A 20,778-nucleotide genomic window follows, 5' to 3' on the forward strand; every position below is an offset into this window, starting at 1 on the left:
GCGTTTTCCTGGCCAGAATGCGATAGTTTTCTCTCCTCTCACAACTTGAAAGTCTGCTGTGACAGATAAAGGATTTTATCTGCCGTAAGTGTAAACTACATTTCCCACAATTCTTGGTTGCACAATATTTCAGATGCTTAACTTTTTTCACTGACTCAGTATCTTTTACCTACAGCTAGTATTTTTTTTTTAAACTTTATAGTTTCATATGCATCTGTATTTTTTCTGTATCTCCTCAATCTGGATCTTTTCACCAACATGAAGGTAATATTTCATATATTATTATTGTACTGCATTTGCAGTACAAGAGGGGAGTATTATTGTTGTTTGTATTTTTAAGCTTCAGTTTATAAAAATGCAGCTTATGTGCTTGTGCCGCTGCTATAGAAAAAATCTCCAGTATTATTGCACTTGTGTATCTTGCATCACAAGTCTGCAAGTGTAAGAAAATGCAGAAGTGACTTAATGGATTTATAGTTAATTTCATCTGATAAATAGTAATTTCACTACGAAATTTGTAGAAATAAATGATGCTACTAAAATGGGTCTATGTCATTCTCATTAGGCCTAAATATATAAAAATGTTATTAAATGTTTTTTCCTACTTATGATTAATTAAAAAATTCTTTTGTTATAAGAAGGAACAGTACAGGTTGTAGTTGACAGTTTACACAATTACATTTTCAATTCTGTTACAAATTTTGCAAATTACACTGATACTAAGTGGAGTTGTGTCTTTGTACCATCCCACTTCCAACAACACAATTACTGGCAGCATTTGGTTGGATTTACTCCCAGCTGTCCTGTCAATTCTCTTCAACAATCCTATCAGGTGTTGTGGACTTTCTAAATTTGAATTAACCACAAGAAAACAAACGTCCTTCACTCATATCATAAATATACAACCACTTCTCATAATTGACAGTTCATACAGTGGTTTCATTAGAGTTCTTTAGCTAGTACACTAGATTACTCAAGTCAGTATTACCAGAACACCAGATATTGTCACATTGTCTCTTTGTTTCCAGGTTGGTGATCTGAGCAAAACTCCATCAGTAGCTGTTGAGATTATTCACTATATTCCAATCCATTCTATTCCAAATAGAACAGCTATCATTGATCACACCACTCATTGAAGGAAACTCTACATACATACAAAGAGCCATTTCAAAAGTTTGCCATTCATATCTGTGATGCCTTTACCTCTTTTGCATATCCTAATATCGGATCTATGGACTGATTATGAACTCTTAAGAACTGTACAGAGACTGCTGAATTAACTGAATACAAGTGACTGCTGAATATTACTTCATATGCTTATCCAAAGCCATGATGTCTCTCTGATTGGATTTTCCTCTATAATGAACTGATGGACTGATATTGAAATGGGTTAATTTTAAGTTTTAGATTCATACAGTATTGAATGTGATATAGTTAAATTGTGTGAAATTGACAAAAAAATGGGAATTGATAATGTAACATTTTCTCTGTATGTTTAGTTATAGATTAGTTATGAAAACAACAAAGGTAAAATTGTATTTTTTTAAAAAAGGTTTTAGAAGAAAAGTTTCCTGTAATTACTCAATTGTATTATTGCCCCAGGTCCTCAGCTCTATATGTAGCTGGTTGTGTGTAAACGGCACTGACATAAACAAAATGATAGACCCCATAATAATAGAACTTTGTCATGTGCTATTATTAGTATTGAATAGAGTCTAGATTCCAAGACTAGCCCCACCCATAATGTTAATATCTATAAATCTATCACCGTCATAAACATAGAGGTTGTCTAAATAAATAGAGTAGCTGACCAACATAGTGTGACTTTAGATTAGTATGTGTTTTGATAGGAGAAAAAAGGTTGTACTCATATTGTTTCTGAAATGTTTGTTGAATGTCATATAGCAAAAGTTTTAGAGCTACAACAATTAGTGCAATTTTTTATAGAAGAGTTCAGTTATTACCAATGATTAGGTAAAGTTTATTGCGGGTTAAACAACTCCATTTCAAGTTTTGTTAAGTCTATCCATGTCATCTTAGCATTAATACTTGGTCTATATTTCTCTGTTAGAATTCTGCTTTGTGCTATAATTAGAAAAAAAAGAATAATTTTATCTTAAAAGAATAATTTTTACTTTAAAGATGCAATATGTTCAGTATTATTTAATTCATTTTTGCTTAGTTATGTTTTTATGCATATGCAATGTTTTCTTTCAAACGTATATGTTTTTGCATATATTTTCTTTAAGCCTTATATAACATGATAGCATATATATATATCCACATTCAAATATTTTTGTGAGGTTTCCTGTTGCCAACTATATCTCAGCCAAGTTACTTCCTCAAAACAGGATTTACTTATAGACCCTTTAGCCTCCTGTTTTTCTTATCTGATCTCAGTTTGAAGTTTTCACTTCTGTGACTGGTGCTGTCATGATGTTTAACTGTAACTCACAAGACCACTGTTTTCATTATGACAAACCCTCCCTTGTTCTCAGGGTTCCTCTCAGTACCCTTAAAATGCTAACGACAGGGTAATATGAAACGCATTTCTGCGTTTCAAGAGAGGATATGATAATATATTTTTTATATGAACACATTTATATGAGGACAGCCTATTCCAATGACGGACAAATGGTTGTCAGAGTGTAAGAATAATAAAGTCTAATAACAAATGCCCCTATCATTCTGACTCAGCAATAACCACATGCCCAAGGCAGGAAAGGTGAAGGGATGGGTGATGTTCCCCCATTTATTTATTCTCTTATTAATGACACCCAGTGATGAGAGGTCACTTTGTAAGTTACTGACAGAATTCAGAGTGTCAGCAGATACTAGATGAGGCCCCTTTTTACAGAAGTGTTTTCTTCATTTGCTGATTCCTCCCTGTGTCTGCTTTTAACAGATAAAGAACTGCAAGGCTGAGGGACAGTTGTAAGCGGGAAACTATTTTCAGTGCGATATCTGTAGCTAAGAACATCAGTCCTCTTCCAACATTTTGGGAGGATTCAAGTTATATAACGTATGTATGTGTACTCCCATTTTAATCTATAAAAGCTTGTGAAAAGTGGAGTGTCTTTGGCAAAATGCTCGTGGGACACTTCGGTGTAACATGATCATTTTCCCAAGGCAAAACCATTAAAAATTCTTTGTTAAACTCAATAAACCTCATTTTATTTGAAATAGCCTTATCTCGATGTTTTGCCTTCTATATAACGAGGTCATAGCAATAAAATTTCATATTTGGTGACTCTCCCGACGTGATAATTTTCTGGACGCTGGACGTCTGAAATTTTCCAGTCGTATTTCTTCAAGTGCCAGTTATCAAGAGGATATACTGATGCTAGAGCAAGCGGTCTATCTCTGAGGTACGAAGTAACTCCCGCTGCGGCAGACTCCATGTGTGGGTATCAATGTTTTTCAATCTGTTCTATTTTGCTCATTGTTTTGTTAAGTGTTTTGTCAATTAGTTCAAATGCCACTCATGATAGGAATATGCTTTTTCCTTACTTGCTTTTTCCTTACTTGGCAAAATGCTCGTGGGACACTTCGGTGTAACATGATCATTTTCCCAAGGCAAAACCATTAAAAATTATTTGTTAAACTCAATAAACCTCATTTTATTTGAAATAGACTTATCTCGATGTTTTGCCTTCCATATAACGAGGTCATAGCAATAAAATTTCAACATGGGCCAGACCCCATCTCTCGATATTGGAATTAATATAAAATGTTGGCGGCTACAAGTGGTGCCGTTTGCGCATGAACGTTTTTGCCGGGTGCGCATGAGCAGCTCGGCGCGTCACAGTAGAGGAGTGGAGGGGGGTCCTGGGACAGCAGTCCCGGTGGGCCCCAGCCCCCCAGTCTGACCCTGCTTAGCAGCACTGCCATTTCCAAACTTTTGTTATCTGAAGGTAACACCAAAAAATTATAGTCTTTTAAAAACAAATTAAAATATCATGTACTGTTGCCCTGCACTGGTAAAACTGATCGGTTTCCTTTAGAAACACTATAGTTTATACAAACAAATTGAAATTGAAAAAAGGCTATATGGCGCAGGTTAAATAGTGGATAACAGATAACACCATTATGTTCTACAGAGATTATCTGAGCCTTTTCTCCTTGACTGTCCCCATTGCTACACAGCAGCTTATTTATATAAACAATAGTAGTATTTCTGAAGCAAACACATCTGTTTTACCAGTTCAGGGTGTCGGATTTAGGGCAACACTGCATTATATTTTTATTACATAGTTACATAGTTACACGTTAAATTGGATTTAAAAAAAGACAAAGTTCATCAAGTTCAACACCTCCAAATGAAAACCCAGCATCCATACACACACCCTCCCTACTTTCACATAAATTATATATACTGTAAGAGAAGCACTGGGAAACAATTTGATGCAGTGTATTTTTCCCCCAGATTCCTGTCATATGTGTGGTAATCATAGCAAATGTCAGTATTTCAATGGGGAAAAATAAAATGTTTTATTTTATTATAGTTCAGCTTAAGTAAAAGCTGGCTTACGAAGTCCTGGAGTCAATGGACAAAGGTGGGTGAATCCTCCAGTCTAGTAGGCCACTCCAGGTGAATTGGGTTCCCATACAGGTAGCTGCATGGTGATTAGGCTGCAGCTGCACAGGGGTTGGCTCCCTACGAAAAGGAGCTGGGTTTTTCAGAGTGAGAGAGAACCATGGGGAAAGCAGGAGCTGCTGTTCTGTGCTTAAACTTACTTTGTGCATTTTTGCTTTGAAAAGGATTGGGGCACAAGGTCCTTGTCCTTGGTTAGTCAGGGAAGTACCTGTGTATTAGTTACAGCTGGACAGGCTTAGGTTTTTTTGTTTTCTGTATCTAGTCTCATTGAAAAGCTTCCAATAAACTGGCCAAAGACCAGTTATGCTGAACTGAACTGTCTGTGCCTATGTTTTGGAGTGTCTGGAAGTGTACACAAAGGTCTATTCCCCAGCGAGACCACTGTCCAACTATCTGTAATTGCTACAATATCCATACCTATACCAACTATAGAGTTTAGTATCACAATAGCCTTTGATATTATGTCTGTCCAAAAAATTATCCAAGCCAATTTTAAAGGCATTAACTGAACCAGCCATCACAACATCACCCGGCAGTGCATTCCACAACCTCACTGTCCTGACTCTGATGAACCCCCCTATGTTGCTTCAAATGAAAGTTCTTTTCTTCTAGTCTAAAGGGGTGGCCTCTGGTACGGTGATCCCTTTTATGGATAAAAAGGTCACCTGCTATTTGTCTATAATGTCCTCTAATGTACTTGTAAAGTGTAATCATGTAATTTTCATTTGTTGATGTAACTGTTCCTTTAACGTTCACTCATGTTGCATAAGCCTCCCTACTGTCTAGCAACAATGAGTTCCTGACTTCGGCACTTCGCAGAAGTGGGACATTTTTGCTAACTATTCAGTACTGCGGGCTATGGGCAGTAGCAATGGACACTTGGGAGGTGTGGGGCCCACATGTAGTCAGGGCCTGATTGGGTCCTATTGGTCCAATCGGCCTAGGGCAGGCCCTGTCTAAGAAAATGACAAAGTGTTTAGATAAGCATTCAATTAATTTTTCGGGTTATGATCTCCTGTAAGCAGTATCAGTGACTTACAACTTAATTAAATTAGGCATACATATTTTCCCTTATGAATACTCTACATACACTACATATGCTTTATTTACTGTTCTCATAAAGGTTTTAATTTCTGAAAGGCAGTTACTGATATAACTGGGAGGAGAACACTTTCATCCAATCACCATGTCAATGGCATCTTGCAATAAGCAAACTGCTATTTATAGAAGTATTATGCATGGTATAATGTAAAAATTAAGCCTAATCATTTAAACTTACTGCCATGTCTTCCAACTTCTGAATGAATTCTGGCCCTGGTACTCCAATCACTTTTAGGATTTGTGTGAGTTGGTCCAAATCTATATTAATGTTAAGGGTTAATTCCAAATAAAGAGACATATAGCATAATCTTACAATAAGATATTCAAAAAGACAATATACTGACAAATAATTGTCACATTATCGACCCCTATAAAAGAAGAACTAAAACTAAGCAAAGAAGTAAGGTATACATAATGCATATTATGTTTTGGGATTCTGTACAAAGCCCAAGGAGACCACATTAGGTTTGGTATATAAGAAGCAGCATTTCTAGCCATATTACTATTACATTTATGAGATAATCTCTGGTGTCCAAGGACAGCCCAAGAATCCTCCCAAAGGAGGAGACATTACATTGATTATAAAAAACAGTTAAGCATGCAAAGCCCCTCTCAGAAATGAAAGATAAACTGTGAATTATATTCTTATCATGCAATATGCTACAATAACTCGTCTACATCAATAATGCAGACAATACACTTTTGTTTTTATGTTTTTGTCTAAGAAAAATAAAAAAAATACATGTCTTGTGGGTTAATGTTCAAAAAAATACTAGTCCAGAATGCAATGTATATTAAGGATGCACTGAATGCAAAGTTTAATTTGGGCCTTTTTTTTCTTAAAGGATTGTGCCTTGCCAAACCGAATCAGAACAGTGACAATCATATTACTTAATTTTAATTATCACTTAATTTTTTAAAATAACATGTATGATAACGACATAACTTTACATCAGAAGTTGACATTAATCAATCAGGCCAGCCGACCCATAAGCCAAGGGCCATTGGAAAAGGCCAGCCGACCCATGAGCTTCTTATTGGGAAGAAATGCATGTGTGGGCATACCCATGGTAGGCGCCGGCTCTGTGCATGCTCGACTGCGCATGCGCTCCAGTGCGCTCCAGTGCGCATGCGCGAAATGTGCGCGCACATGCGCAGAAGCGCATTTACGCCAGTACCAGATGAGGAGAGACGGGACCGGACACGGGGTAGGCGACAGAGCAGGTACGTGCCTGGCGCCCCCTCAGCTTTGCGCCCTAGGCACGTGCCTACTCTGCCTACCCCTAGTTCCGGCCCTGATTTTAGCACAGGGCTAGGACCATGGACATATGTCCAGCGAGGCACAAGATTCAATCTAGTGCTTTTTGGGAAGAGGCACAGCTGTGGACTTCCGACATTGTTACCTGTGAGCTTTTTTAGGCCTCCCCTTTTCTTTTGCATTAAGTGAGGCTTTATGGAACTTCTGCAAAAGGGCTTCAGGTATGGAGATGGGGGAGACTGTTAATTATAAAGCACTGGCAGGGGGAGTTTCTCTGCAAGAATTTGTACAGCGCAAAATACTTAACAGCCTGAAGCTGGTGAGTATGATTCTCCAGTATCAGCTAGTGAGTATGATTCTTCAGTATCCACTGTATGTTTAAGGGAGGAACTCCACGATGCAGCTTGAGCCAACATGTCGCCATGTGGCAGAACGCATGCGACGTGTCGGATGTTCTGAAGATAACAGGAAGTGAAGGAGAAATTGCAGGTAAGAACTACATTTATCCGGCTGTCGGATGAAAGCACAGCGCAGTTTCATATTGGTGAACCTGTATCCTCTTCGAGTTATATTTGCTCATGTTACAAGGTACTTCCAGCACTGGTTAGAGGTTAGCACTTTTGAAGCAGTATGGTACCTCCTTCCTTTCTTATAATGAGTTTGCTGTTTGCTCTTAACAAGCAGTGTTCCACCTGACTGGAGTATTCCTACTGACAAACCTGAGCTATCTGGTAAGGTGTCTGTGCTCCTCTGACTTCTTGTATTATCTGAAGTCTTATGTTGTAAACCTCTGTGCAAAACAGTTATATTTGCTCTTGTTACACAAGGTACTTTAAGTACTGGCTGGAATCGCTCTGCTGAAGCAGTGTGGTACCTGAATTCGGTGAGTATGATTTCTCAGTTTTCTCTGTGTTTGAAACATTCAATACACTGGGAAGTTTGCATGTTAATTAACTAATTATGTCCTTCAGCTGAAAGCTATTAGGGCTCTGGCTGGAGTTTCCATTCTGCTATCTAGTCACTGCTAGATACTCCTCTGGGCCTCTTTGCTATTGTTGTTTCAAAAAATGTATATTGGTTATATTTTCATTTATTACACAGGGTGCTTACAGGGGTGGCTGGAGGTTTGCACTGCTGAAGCAGTATGGTACCCTCTTCATTTCTTTAGTCTGCTAACAAGTAGCCTGCCATCAGGGCTCATACTGGAGTATTCCTACTGTCTAGCTCATGTTATCTTGTTTGGGTGCCTGTGTTCCTCTGACTTCTTGTATTGTCATCTGAGGTCTTGGACTTGTGAGCCTGGGTTCTCTGTGTAGACACAGTGTGCTCTTATTACACCGGGTATTTCCAGGACTGGCTAGGGGTTTGTTCTGCTGTAACAGTATTGTACCCCATTTTTTCCTATGATGTTTCTGCACTTAACAGGCAGTTTTCTTATTTATATGGTGCTTTTTTGTGTGATGTAGGTTTTCTCTTGTAGTTGTAGTTCAACTACATCTACTGAGTTTTGGTGGCTGTATGTTTCCCATCTTTAATTGTTGGTATGTTGAAGGGCACTTACTGTAATGTCTATGGTCCTTGGTTTGGGTGGCCTCTGGCCTCTCGTCATGGAGCTTGGCTTGCGTGGCCTCTGGTCTTCATTATGGCCCTTGGCTTGTGTTAGGGCCCATGGTCCTTAGCTCACAAGGATGCTGACCTTCAAGTGCTGTTGGTTTTACCATGGCCCTTGGCTCATGGGCCGGCTGGCCTTTTCCTATGGCCCTTGGCTCATGGGTCGGCTGGCCTTTTCCCATGGCCCTTGGCTCATGATTCGGCTGACCTGCCCTTGGCTCATGGGTCTGCTGGCCTTTTCCCATGGCCCTTGCCTCATGGGTCGGCTGGCCTTTTCCCATGGCCCTGGCCTCATGGGTCGGCTGGCCTTTTCCCATGGCCCTTGGCTCATGGGTCGGCTGGCCTTTTCCCATGGCCCTTGGCTCATGGGTTGGCTGGCCTTTTCCCAGGGCCCTTGGCTCATGGGTCGGCTGGCCTTTTCCCATGGCCCTTGGCTCATGATTCGGCTGACCTTTCCCCATGGCCCTTGGCTCATGGGTCTGCTGGCCTTTTCCCATGGCCCTTGCCTCATGGGTCGGCTGGCCTTTTTCCATGGCCCTGGCCTCATGGGTCGGCTGGCCTTTTCCCATGGCCCTTGGCTCATGGGTCGGCTGGCCTTTTACCAGGGCACTTGGCTCATGGGTCGGCTGGCCTTTTACCAGGACCCTTGGCCCTTGTTCTGCTTGCCTGTTTCACGGGTCTTTGGCTCATCTGGCCTTTCTCCGGGGGCCTTGGCTCATGTGTCTGCTGGCCTTTTACCAGGGCCCTTGGCTCTTTTGTTTTGTTGGCCTTTTACCAGGGTTATTGTGCCTGCTGGTCATTTCCATGGCACTTAGCTCAGATGTTTGCTGGCTTTTTACCAATGTTCTTGGGCTGTTGGCCTTTTTACATGGCCGTGTTTTTTTTATAGTCCTTGGGGGGCTTGTGGTTGCTTGCTTTAAAGGGGCTGCCATTGCTTTGACCTATGGCAAATTTGGCTGCCGGCTATGCGATGGCCGCTGGTAGGCATGGCTGTTGTTCTTTGCTGTGCCCTTGGAGGGCATGTCTGTTTTCCTTGCGGCATTCTTTGGCAGGACAACAGCCATTGGTTTTGTCTTGTCTACCATCCTTGCATGCATGGTTCTGGTTACGCCAGCATTGGGCATGATTAGCTGTTTGGTTGGATCTAGCACAAGTCACACCATCAGCTGGTGTTTGCTCCGAGTTTCACAGCCCATAGCTAGTTTCGGTGCTGATTGGTGTTCAGTAGCTGCGGTTGGTCATATGTTGTCAGTTTTATAGCTGCCCTTTGCTTCTGCCTTGCATGCATTGTGTAATTTGCCAGTGGGATGTGCATCATTGCTGGTTAGTACCAGCGCTTGCAGGCTATAAGCTTCTTGCATGCCTAATTTTGGATTGTGACTCCAGCTATTTGTTGGTTCAGTAGCATTTTGGATTCAGTAGCTTCAATGTATGGCCACAGGTTTGGTTCAGTTCTTGCATGAACTGTAGCATTGTGCAGCTTGAGATGTTGTGGCCTCTGCTTTTGTGGGTGTTTTCTAGCACTGTAATTGGCTTGGGTACAGTTGGTTGGGCAACAGCATATCTGACTGGTAGATGGTCTAAGCCACATTTGGCTGATCCAGCAACTGACCCATGTGCTGTTGAATACCCAGTTCAGATTTTGTTGTTGGTGGAGCTGCTTGGCTGTACCAGCATGGCTCTACAATGGTAACAGTGGAATGCCAGATTAGGCTATCTCAGAGTTGGGGTTCATCTGGTTAAGTCTTCATTAGGTGTTTATCAGTGTTTAGTTGGTGGATCTAGTGTGCAGGCCTGGATTTGTGGAAAGGCCACCTAGGGCGGCCACACCCACATTGGTTCAAAAACATTGGGGATGCGCTGGAAATACAATCATTTTTAAATTTCCCGTGTGCCAATCCCCATTGCTCCAGTCCAGATGATGTAAATTTGCATGGATAAAGGGGAGGTGACAGGAGCGATGAACGGCAGTGGGCCTAGGGGTGCCCACTATGTAAATCTGGCCCTGCTGGTGTGGAGTTGACTCCAGTCAGCTACTGAGCTACTTCCATTAAGCTGCAGAACTAGGCTAGTGTGGGCCAAGTGTTTTTAGGGCTGTGTGATAGTGTATTTCTCCAGCACCAGCGATAGATGCATCCAAGTCCTGGTTAGTTTCTGATCTGGATATATTGGTTGCAGGTGGCTTCTAGGGTGCCATTGCTCTGGTTATGTCCTAGGGGGGCTTTTGTTTAAAAACAATTGCAGGATTTTGGTTCTTCCCCAGGTGGGGTTTTATGTCCAATGCTTGATCCTCATCAAGTGTCAGTCTCTGCAATTTAGTGATTGGTTTTTATAGCTCTTGTTGTCAGTTGCTTACCATGTCCAAGGACATGTTGTTCATTCTCTTGTGCCTTTAGTCTACCTTTTCAGGGGGCTATACATTTTATCAGCTCCCCTGTTGGATTTGATGCTGGCCTTGTTTCTCAGGGCCTCCTTGGCATCTGTTTGGTTATTGCCTTTATTTTGGTTATTCCCATCGCTTGTTGTTTTTGGGGCATGGCTTGGTAGATCCCGTGTACACTGACATGAAGGGACACAGAAGAAAATGAGAATTTCACATCTTAACGTAAATTCCTTTTCTTCTATTCCTGACATGTCAGTACAGGGTTTCCATACCAAGTTATTTATTTTGGTTAATGTACCGCTATGGTACATGTATAACTGTGGTGAGGAGGAAGTCATGTGGTCTTAAAGGTCACAATTAATCTTGATTGGCTATGTTATAAGTCCTACCTCCTAGTCTGGGAGGGTCAATACTGCCTGTGTGTACTGACATGTCGGGACTAGAAGAAAAATAATTTACTGTATGTCAAGTAGGTAAGTGAAATTCTCATTATCTGGGATGTAAACAGCACAGGGATAGATATGTTATGTTTCCACACTGTCTGTCTGTGCTGTCACTTGCAGTCTGTCTGTACCAACTGAATTGCTTTGTGCTTTTATACATCTTGTACTAGCAATAACACAACAAACAAAACACAGAGAAGATCACAGCTGCCCATATAATGTAGAAGTAGTCCTGAATGTGTCTTTTTGAAAGCTGATGTGATATCTCTATGAATAAAATGTTTTCCATAGACTTCTGTCATCTAGTGGGCAAAACAATGCCTTCTATGTTATATTAATCAGTTACATTTGAACAATTAACTTCTCACAAAACACTGGAGAAAAACATCACTGGTGATGGTGCCCATAGCAATCAAGCAGATATTTGCTTGTGTTTTCTAAGTTGTAACTAACTGTTGAAATCTAATTGCTGATTGATTTCTATGGGAAACCGGTGATGGTTTTTCTCCAATGTTTTACATAGCATGGTAAATAGGCCCCTTAGGGCCACAGCTAGCAGACCCTTGGTATCATAATTGGACACTGGTATGGACCATGGAACCTAGACGGTATAAGCAGCGTATTGTGCATGTAACCTGTTTAAACCATACTATGAGCGGGCCATATGCCATGCTCCCTCTGTTGAGTCAAATCTGCTATGATTTAACAGAACTGTCTTTGTCATTATGTAGAACTAAACCTGAACTGTAATCTGTCTCACTGGGGACAGTAGGTATCATATCTTCTTTCCCAAGAAGTCTATCCCTGTTTGCATAAAACCTGTTTTACTCTCTGCCCCACTGTTAAATGCACATGCACCTCCTTTGAACCCATTACACTCAAAGATAAAGACTTTATATTGGCTTTTATAGAATCACAAAATAAAAGCCGGAGAAGGAGCACACTAGTTAATTGATTAGAATTGTTACTCTCTCTACCAGCAAATCTCCTCCCTTAAACAGGCATATATAGATAATGTGAAATGGAGGAAATGAGGGGTAGACATGGAATGGAATAATATATAAATTGAACTTTATTACATGCAAAAAATTTTGATGTCATGTCCACTGTAAAGTCTCACATGCTACCAAAATTATGAAACACACATGTACAAAATAGCAAGGATACAGTCTTTTCCTTTGAAGAGGGTTTTCCCAGTTAGCATTTCTCCCATGATACAGCCAACTGACCAAATATCCACTGTGGAGAGAATAGTGTCCAGGTTAGGTTGTGATCAAGAAGCTGACATACATTTCAAAAATGTATATACAGTTGGAGGACTGAAGCTACAGTGCTTCACTAGGCATAATTAGCAGTACAGAGTATAGCAAGGGACGATTGAAATTCCACTTACAATTAATTTTAAAATTATACAAATTAATGTTTGTTAGAAGGTTGCTTAGAATTACATTTTCTTACACTTGGCAAGATTTTATTTTATTATTTCTTTTTTCACAAATCCTTTTAAAGCATTGATAATGCACATTAGAGTGGACCTGTCACCCAGACATAAAAAAGCTGTATAATAAAAGTCCTTTTCAAAATAAACATGAAATCCAAATTCTTTTTTTATTAAAGCATTCATAGCTGTTATAAACTCATTTAAAAATCTCAGCTGTCAATCAAATATTGCCTACCCCATGGCATAGAGGCGGGGCAGGCAATTACTTTTACTTTCCATTCAGAACTTCCTAGATGTCACTGCTTTCCACACATTCCCCCAATTCTCTGAAACATTTCATTGTGTAGCCAGGGCATGGGGATGGACATTGGGTCCCCCATTCTGGTGCACAAACAAGATTCTGACATGATGCAAGGTTTGCCTTAATAACAGTGTCCACAAAATGGCTTCTACCTGCTTGCTATAATTAGTTCCCAGACTGATGGTAAAAAGATTCATATCATTTATACAGTGTAATTAAAGTTTATTTTGCTTGACTAATGTGATAAAATAGAATTTGGAATCATTTTTTGGGTGACGGGTCCCCTTTAAAGGGAATTTCAACCCAAAATATAACTTTTTGACTAGTAAAAGAAAACATAATCCTAATCAACTTTCCAATATACATTCATTACACATTTTCTATGGTTTTAAGATTATTTGTATATGTATTGCTATTCAAAGTAGTATTTGTCCCTGTCTATTCTCTATCTTGATGGCTCAGACTGTTGTTACAATGTAAGTCAAGCAGCTGATTAACAGACCAGTCTTTGCAGGGGAACTAAGACTTCTGCATACATTAAAAAGTAACAACCAGAAGTTAAGCAAATGCTGCTTTCAATAGCAATTGTTTTTACAAATAACTTTAAAAGCACCAACAATTTGAAATGAATGTATATTGGAAAGTTGCTTAGAATTATGTTTTTAAGCAAATTTTTATTTTGGGGTTGACTTGTCCTTTAATTACATTTCCCTTCATTATGCAAAACTATTTTTTTCTGGGTGGAGTTCCCCTTTAAAGTCGATAATAATCAAATGAATTTGGTCATATTTAGATTCCACATCCTTCTTTTTTTTTATCCAACTATAGATGGAAAAATTATTTCTGTAGCAGCAAAAGTATCTGATTGTGTATAACTGTAAATTCAGCATAATTTACAAGTTTTATGTATTCTTTTTTGTCTTTAGTTATTTAGTGTGAGATCTGCCAGTTTACACCCTGTATGAGGATACCACTGTAATGATGTGATTTTTTATTAAATGCTATCAACACCTTGAAAAACTAGCCACTACAATTAACTCACTACAAATAATTCTTATTTGGTCTTACTAAGACCTAAGGGGGAATGTAATTTTACATTTTTTATTGCTCTTTGCGAATTTTATTACATTCCCCCTAGCCTGTTAAGAAAAGCATATTCAATTAACCCAATTCAATAGACAAGCGGTGACTACAATCTGATAGTATGGTGAAACACATAACAGATTCACAGCAGGGAAATGCACAGTCAAATGCTTGTGTGTAAGAGCCCTAACCTTTGTTTGTTATATTATTATAGGGCACTATTTTTATACATTAATACATAAATTATGAGGACTCTAGCTGGTTTTGCATTCATTTTAAAATAGGAAAAAGTTCAAACATATCTATGCACCACACACAATGGAAAGGGACATCAAGTCCCAGAATCAAGTAAGAGTCCTTCAAGTATGAGATCTTGTTATAAGTCCTGTAAATTAACTACTAATTGGAAGTAATGTTTATTATTATTTATGCAGCTTTGTATGAAACAGCTCTTAAAGTATTTGTATAGAACTGAAAGAATGAGGATTTCTAGCAGTGCACTATTCTGGAAATAAATTGACAAATAACTCAAAATATACAAAATGTTGCTTAGTATTAAGTAAACAAGTTAAATAAATAGAACACGACAATTACATAATTAAAAATGCATTAATTTGTTTATTCTCAGTTTTTCTGAGACACTAGTACTAGCAGCGTATTTTACTAATGATTTAGCTGGCCACACACTTATTTATAAATATGTTTCTTGGAGCATGCCAAGATCAGATTGTGCTCTTTATATAAATTTGCTATTTGCATCCTATTGTGGAATACATTTTAAGAAGTGAATGGCTGCCATCTTGGATTTTTTTCCAAGCTGATACAGAGCGTGTCCAGAATAATTATGAAAGAGACAGATGCTTTAAAAGCTCTGGTTAAGATACAACCATTCTGGGAACCCTAAGTGTGTGTGTGTGTATGTGTGTATGTATGTATATATAGTAAGATTGGGGGGGGCAGCCCTGTACCCTATACTATACCTGCTATAAAAAAAATACAGATATTTTATATATACCCCAGTCACTTAACTTCTCTATGTAGTTAATTACCACAGATATACACTGCTCTTAAATGTTCAATTAAATGACGTCATAATTAACACTCCAGAGAAACATATACATTTTTTTATTACTGGTATGTCTGGATGTGCAAGCCTATTATAAATAACTTTGTGTGGTTAGGAGTGACTAGGAGTAGTAGAAGCTATATGACATTGGAATGTGTATATATTTTGTTTTTAGAGAGGCTGGCAGTTCTGGGGCTCATTTGATCACCCATGTGCAGTGCCAAATTGGGCTGACCCAAGCATTGGCTTATCATACTCTGGATCGAATCAACACACCAATGCATTTTTTGTCCAATTGGATTTTAAATCCTGCTCAACTGGCACATTTTTGCCCACATATAATCGTGGGGCAGACCTGTCAATGAACTCACACATGGCTAATAAGCCCCCATCTTGGTTTCAGTCTTGGATTAAGTTGGTAGCTTTTAGCAGCCTATATCAGGCAAAATTTAAAAATGTTTATTGTTCTATGAAAGACATCTTTTAACACACACAAAAGATGTCACAGCTTTAGATTAGGCTACTGACTAAAGTAAGATCATTTTGAAAATTCTATTAACCAGTAGTACAACACCATAAGACTTGTTCAAGATTTCATCCAGCAACTGATATTTATGTACCCTGGATATTGATAGGTTGACAATTTCATAGGCTGATGTACCTTTTTTGGTCAGTGCATGGTGCATTGGCAAAGTAGTTGACAAGAAGCCAAAGCTCCTCTTAACTTTCTGCAGTTCTGATTATTGAGGCTGCCAGTGACACTAGATAGGATTACTACCTTGCCACCTTTACACTCACTAATCTGTCATAAAAGATTAGGTCTTGGGCTCACACTGCGGTCTCAGAGTTATAATAATAATAATAATATGTATTATATTTAAAAAATTATATGTACTGTATATATTTATAAAAGTCAATATGTGTATACAATGAACATACAATACATGTATTGCATAGAAAACAAACAACCAATACAAGAAGTAAAGAGGTTCCTGCTCAAAAGAACTCGATAGAACTTACATTCTAAAAGGAGAAGGTGTAGGGATGTACAAGATCAAGGAAAAGGAGGTCAGAAGGTGCAGCTGCTTATCAGGTAGGGAGCTCCGGAGAAAATGATAGATGAATTAGAGCCATGAGATGCAGATATGAAAGTTAATAGAATGAGAGGAGAATGTAGTGTCAGAAATAGTAAAGAAAATAAATTCACAGTCCAAAGTGGGGACAGAAGGCAAAGGACAGAAAGAAGATAGCATATAAGGTACTCAAGGAAAGAGAGAGAAAATGGAACGGAAAAGAGGAAATAAGCCCATGCAGCTGGTCCGCAGCACAGGTCTTTCCAAACGTTTTACATGTCTTATTTGTATTTTCAATTATTCCCACCAGTAACCCTATAGTGTGTGGAAAATGTTTCTTTAAAATAAATTGTTGATACAAGGTGCCTGGGGAAAACCAAATCAAAAGATTTTATACAAAAATCACTTATGAAAAATAATTTAGGACCAGGCTGATGGGGTCAGCGAAAAAGACAGGCCAAATTAATTTCCCCAGATAAGCAAGATAATTCTTAAAATTATATAGAATGGCAGGGCAAATGCCTCAGGGAGAATTTACACAAGAATGCATTATCCAGAGATGTAACTAGATGTCAGAGCCCCCCTGCAAATTCAATTATGGTAAGTTGACCTATTAGGCTCTTACTGCACCCTCTACACTCATGATCCTGCCTACAACTGCATTATATATATTATATCATATTATAAATTATATAATTGGACAGATAGATCCTCAATCCTGGTTATAGGAGACGGGCTTATGAATGAAAAGTCAAGGTAATACATTTTTCTAAAAAAAATTTTTAATTTATATTTAATTATTTGTAAAAATGTAACCTATTTTCCCCCTTCCTCCATTAATTGATGATTTTAATACTCTTAGAGGCACATTTATCAAGAGTCAGATTTCACGTTTTTTAAAACTCCCATGAACTAGAAATTTGACCTTTCTAAATGTATTATAAAAATCAAATTTTTTTAAACTCGGGTGAATAGGATCGACCCAAAAACTTGAATCAAATTCGATTCGAATTTTAAAAACTCAATTCAAGTTTTTTTTCTCTGAAAAAAACTTAAATGTCAGAAAGGCTGCAAACAACTCCAAATTGATCCCTGGACATCTACCATTGACTTAAACAGCAGGTGCTCAGGAGCTATATTGGGTGTGCATGCGCAACAAGCGTGCGCCACTGAGCGTTGACTACTGAGCGCAACCAACTGGCTTTTTCACTGGGGAAAGATTGCTGGACATGGGGTAAGCTCCATATGAGGTATGTGCCTGGTGCCCCCCAAGCTTTACGCCCTAGGCACGTGCCTCTTCTGCCTACCCCTAGTTCCGGCCCTGTTGGCAGGTTTTAGGTGGCAAATAGTCGAATATGATAAATCTCGAAAAAAACATTTTTTAAAAAAACTTGAATCGAATAACTATCTAGTAAAATTTGACAGTTTTGACCTTAAACTATAAAATTCGAATTTCAAATTTTCAATTCGACCCTTGATAAATCTGTCCATTAATTTCACTAATACTAACTGAGGACAAAACATTTTGGGAACATTAGGACAATGTTTTGCTGTAAAATCCGCAAAACATGATGTAAAATCAAGAAAAAGCACCCATTGAAATGCATTATAAGTTGGTAGGACCACAAAAAATTGTAAAATGTTGGGAAAATTAAAATCAGGGTATGTAAAAATTGAGGTTTGATTTTGAATATTATTTTTGTTCATATTTTGTTCATATTTTTTGTTCATATTTTTTAGGTTGCCTTTAAGCAAACAGCCAGTTTGCTCAGGGCTCTCATATTCCTTATTTAAAAAAATATGCAGTCGGGTTAAATAGCTTCTAATAAAATTACCCGTAGTGCGCGGTGTAAATGTGATAGGGACCTTGAATTAATTCAAATTTATTAGCCATTATTGATAAAATACGGTCTCTACCGAACAGAGAAAAGAGGTAACAACCCCCTATAACAACCCCCAGGGACCTTGAATTAGGCATAATGCAAATTAATGTTAGGCTTAATACAAATTTCGTTGAGAGTTGGACCTGTTACTGCAGGAGATTAGTAGTCAGCACAACTGCAACTCACTTCTTTGGCTGGGTGCACGTCCTCCAGTGGCCACCTTCCACTGGCAATATTAGCGAAGAAAGTTAGTCCAGCACCCACTGTTTCATGAATAAAACGGCCTTTATTGGACCAAGGGCATTACAGCAACGTTTCAGACCAACTGGTCTTTTATCAAGCTTGATAAAAGACCAGTTGGTCTGAAACGTTGCTGTAATGCCCTTGGTCCAATAAAGGCCGTTTTATTCATGAAACAGTGGGTGCTGGACTAACTTTCTTCCCTGTTACTGCAGGAGACTGGGGGAGTGGTACTTAAAACAAGAGACTTGTGACAAATGTAGGGTAGCTGATCTGTCTGCTTTTGAACAATTTCTGTAATATAATGAGTAATAATAATAATAATTATTTAAGTCTGTCTAGGATTCTATTTCTGATTAAAGAAAAATTACATAACTCTAAAATCATAACTTAAATATTTAACCCTTTCCCTGACAGTCGATTTGTCCTAAATGCGAACTTGCCAAGCAAGTTTTAGACATTTTGTACTCTTTCACTTTAAGGGCCTTTCCTGGGGGGTCTTTTAGTTTACCCATGAAAACAATATATTATTTTTTTTCAGGACAACCTGAGCTTTCAAAATATGCTACAATATTGGTGTAATTCCACTTCTGTAAAAAAGATTTAGGCTTCTAAGTATCTCATAGAATGGAAAAAAAATCATGTTTCATATAGTACAATCACATATATCACATATATACAACATAATTTATTTTATGTATGAGAACACAGCCGATTTGGAAAGTTCTATGTCTCCTGAATGCCCAAAAGCAAATATGAAGATTTCTCACTTGTATCGATCAAAATATCCAAGCAGTACATTACCAAATTCCCAAAGCATCGCTCCACAAAACAGCATGTCCAAAAAAGGTCATTAGGTCTTTCTACTCAAACTACCATACTGCAAAGCTACGCTAAAGGCAGCAGTTTTTATGACATTTATGAAAATCGCCTAAAAATATTGCAATAGGCCACATTGATATTACCCAATTTCTTACATACAATTGTAAAACTCCTAAATATTGATGCCAAGGGTCTACAGAACCAGGGCCGGATTTACATAGTGGGCGCCCCTAGGCCCACTACCGTTTGTTGTCCCTGTCCCCTCCAGGGGGACAGGAACAATGGGGATTGGCGCACGGGAAATTTAAGAAATTATTGTATCTCCAGCGCATCTCCAGTGTTTTTGAACCAATGTGGGTGTGATTGGGCAGCATGCCGTCCCCCTAAAATCCTGCCGCCCTAGGCCCGGGCCTAGATGGCCTTTCCACAAATCCGGGCCTGTACAGAACAGTGTGATGCCCAATATGCATAGATATACCAAAGCAGATGGAATGTGCAGAGCTGAATTTTCTCGGCTGCCAATTTGCCTTCTGCGAACAAAGACCCCTACTGTATATTATGTACCACAAGACCCCCCCAAAACCATATATTTTTGTAAAGTAGACATTCTGATGAATTCAAATAAGTAAATATATTTTTCTACTCCAAACTACCATACTGCAAAGCTATGCTAACAGCAGTAGTTTTATGCAGGGATAAAATAGCAATAAAACCACAAAAATTGTGTAAATTAATGAAATAACTAAACAGCGTAATTAGGGGGCCAAAATAGATTATCCAATAGTCACGCTGCCAAAATAAACCGTTTTTATGGTTAAAAAAGCACAAAATATTACAGGACCAGTAACATCAATTTTTTTTTATAAAATTTGTTAGTATAACAAATTAGTAATATCTTTATATATTATTAATATTTTAATAACTTTAAATGAAAAAGTGAAAAAAAATAAAACCCTCTGTGAGGTTTTTCTGTATACATGTGTGTACACTTCTATGAGTTGTGTGAAAGTAAGTTTGTATATAAGTGTATATAAGTGTGAAAAATTAAAAAATGCAAAAAAAAAGTATATTTTCTAAAATGAGTCTGTAAGAGTATAATGTTTGTAAGTGTGTAAATAAAGGGCACTTACCGTTCCTGGAGCAGAAGGGATGATCTGATGGCTGGAGGGGTCCTGGAGCATTGTGTCTGCAAGCCTCGGTAATTGATCAGTGCGATTGTCGCCATCTGCTGCTTTGAAGTCAGCATGACAGCTTCTAAGCACTTGTTGCCCGGGGGCTGTCAGTGCTGCCCACTCTCTGCAGAGGCGACTAAAGCCGCCGATGCAGAGAGAATAAAGTAAAAATAAAATAAAAGTAAAGTAACAAAAACAAGTTCTAAATCTAACAAACTAACAACACTAACCTGACAACCTAACAACACTCAGTGAATATTCAGCACCAGTGATACAATAGTTCTGTAAGGAATATGAAGAAAAT

General features: G+C 38.5%; 1 protein-coding gene across 5 annotated transcripts in view; it reads right to left on the reverse strand.

The window, feature by feature from the left end:
* LOC108708144 (mitogen-activated protein kinase 13) overlaps positions 1 to 20,778 on the reverse strand; it is a 204,330-nt gene that overhangs the window by 48,049 nt on the left and 135,503 nt on the right. For 4 of the 5 annotated variants that reach the window (XM_018246522.2, XM_018246520.2, XM_018246525.2 and 1 more), the window contains 2 exons: positions 12,561 to 12,632; positions 5,877 to 5,956 (listed from right to left, as the gene is read on the reverse strand). The exons of the other annotated variant lie outside the window; for it this stretch is intronic. In XM_018246522.2, coding sequence (XP_018102011.1) covers positions 5,877 to 5,956; positions 12,561 to 12,632 — 152 coding nt within the window. The remainder of the gene's footprint in view (positions 1 to 5,876; positions 5,957 to 12,560; positions 12,633 to 20,778) is intronic. 5 annotated transcript variants of the gene reach the window in all.

This window comes from Xenopus laevis, chromosome 2L, assembly GCF_017654675.1.
Source record: "Xenopus laevis strain J_2021 chromosome 2L, Xenopus_laevis_v10.1, whole genome shotgun sequence".
NCBI lineage: Eukaryota > Metazoa > Chordata > Amphibia > Anura > Pipidae > Xenopus > Xenopus laevis.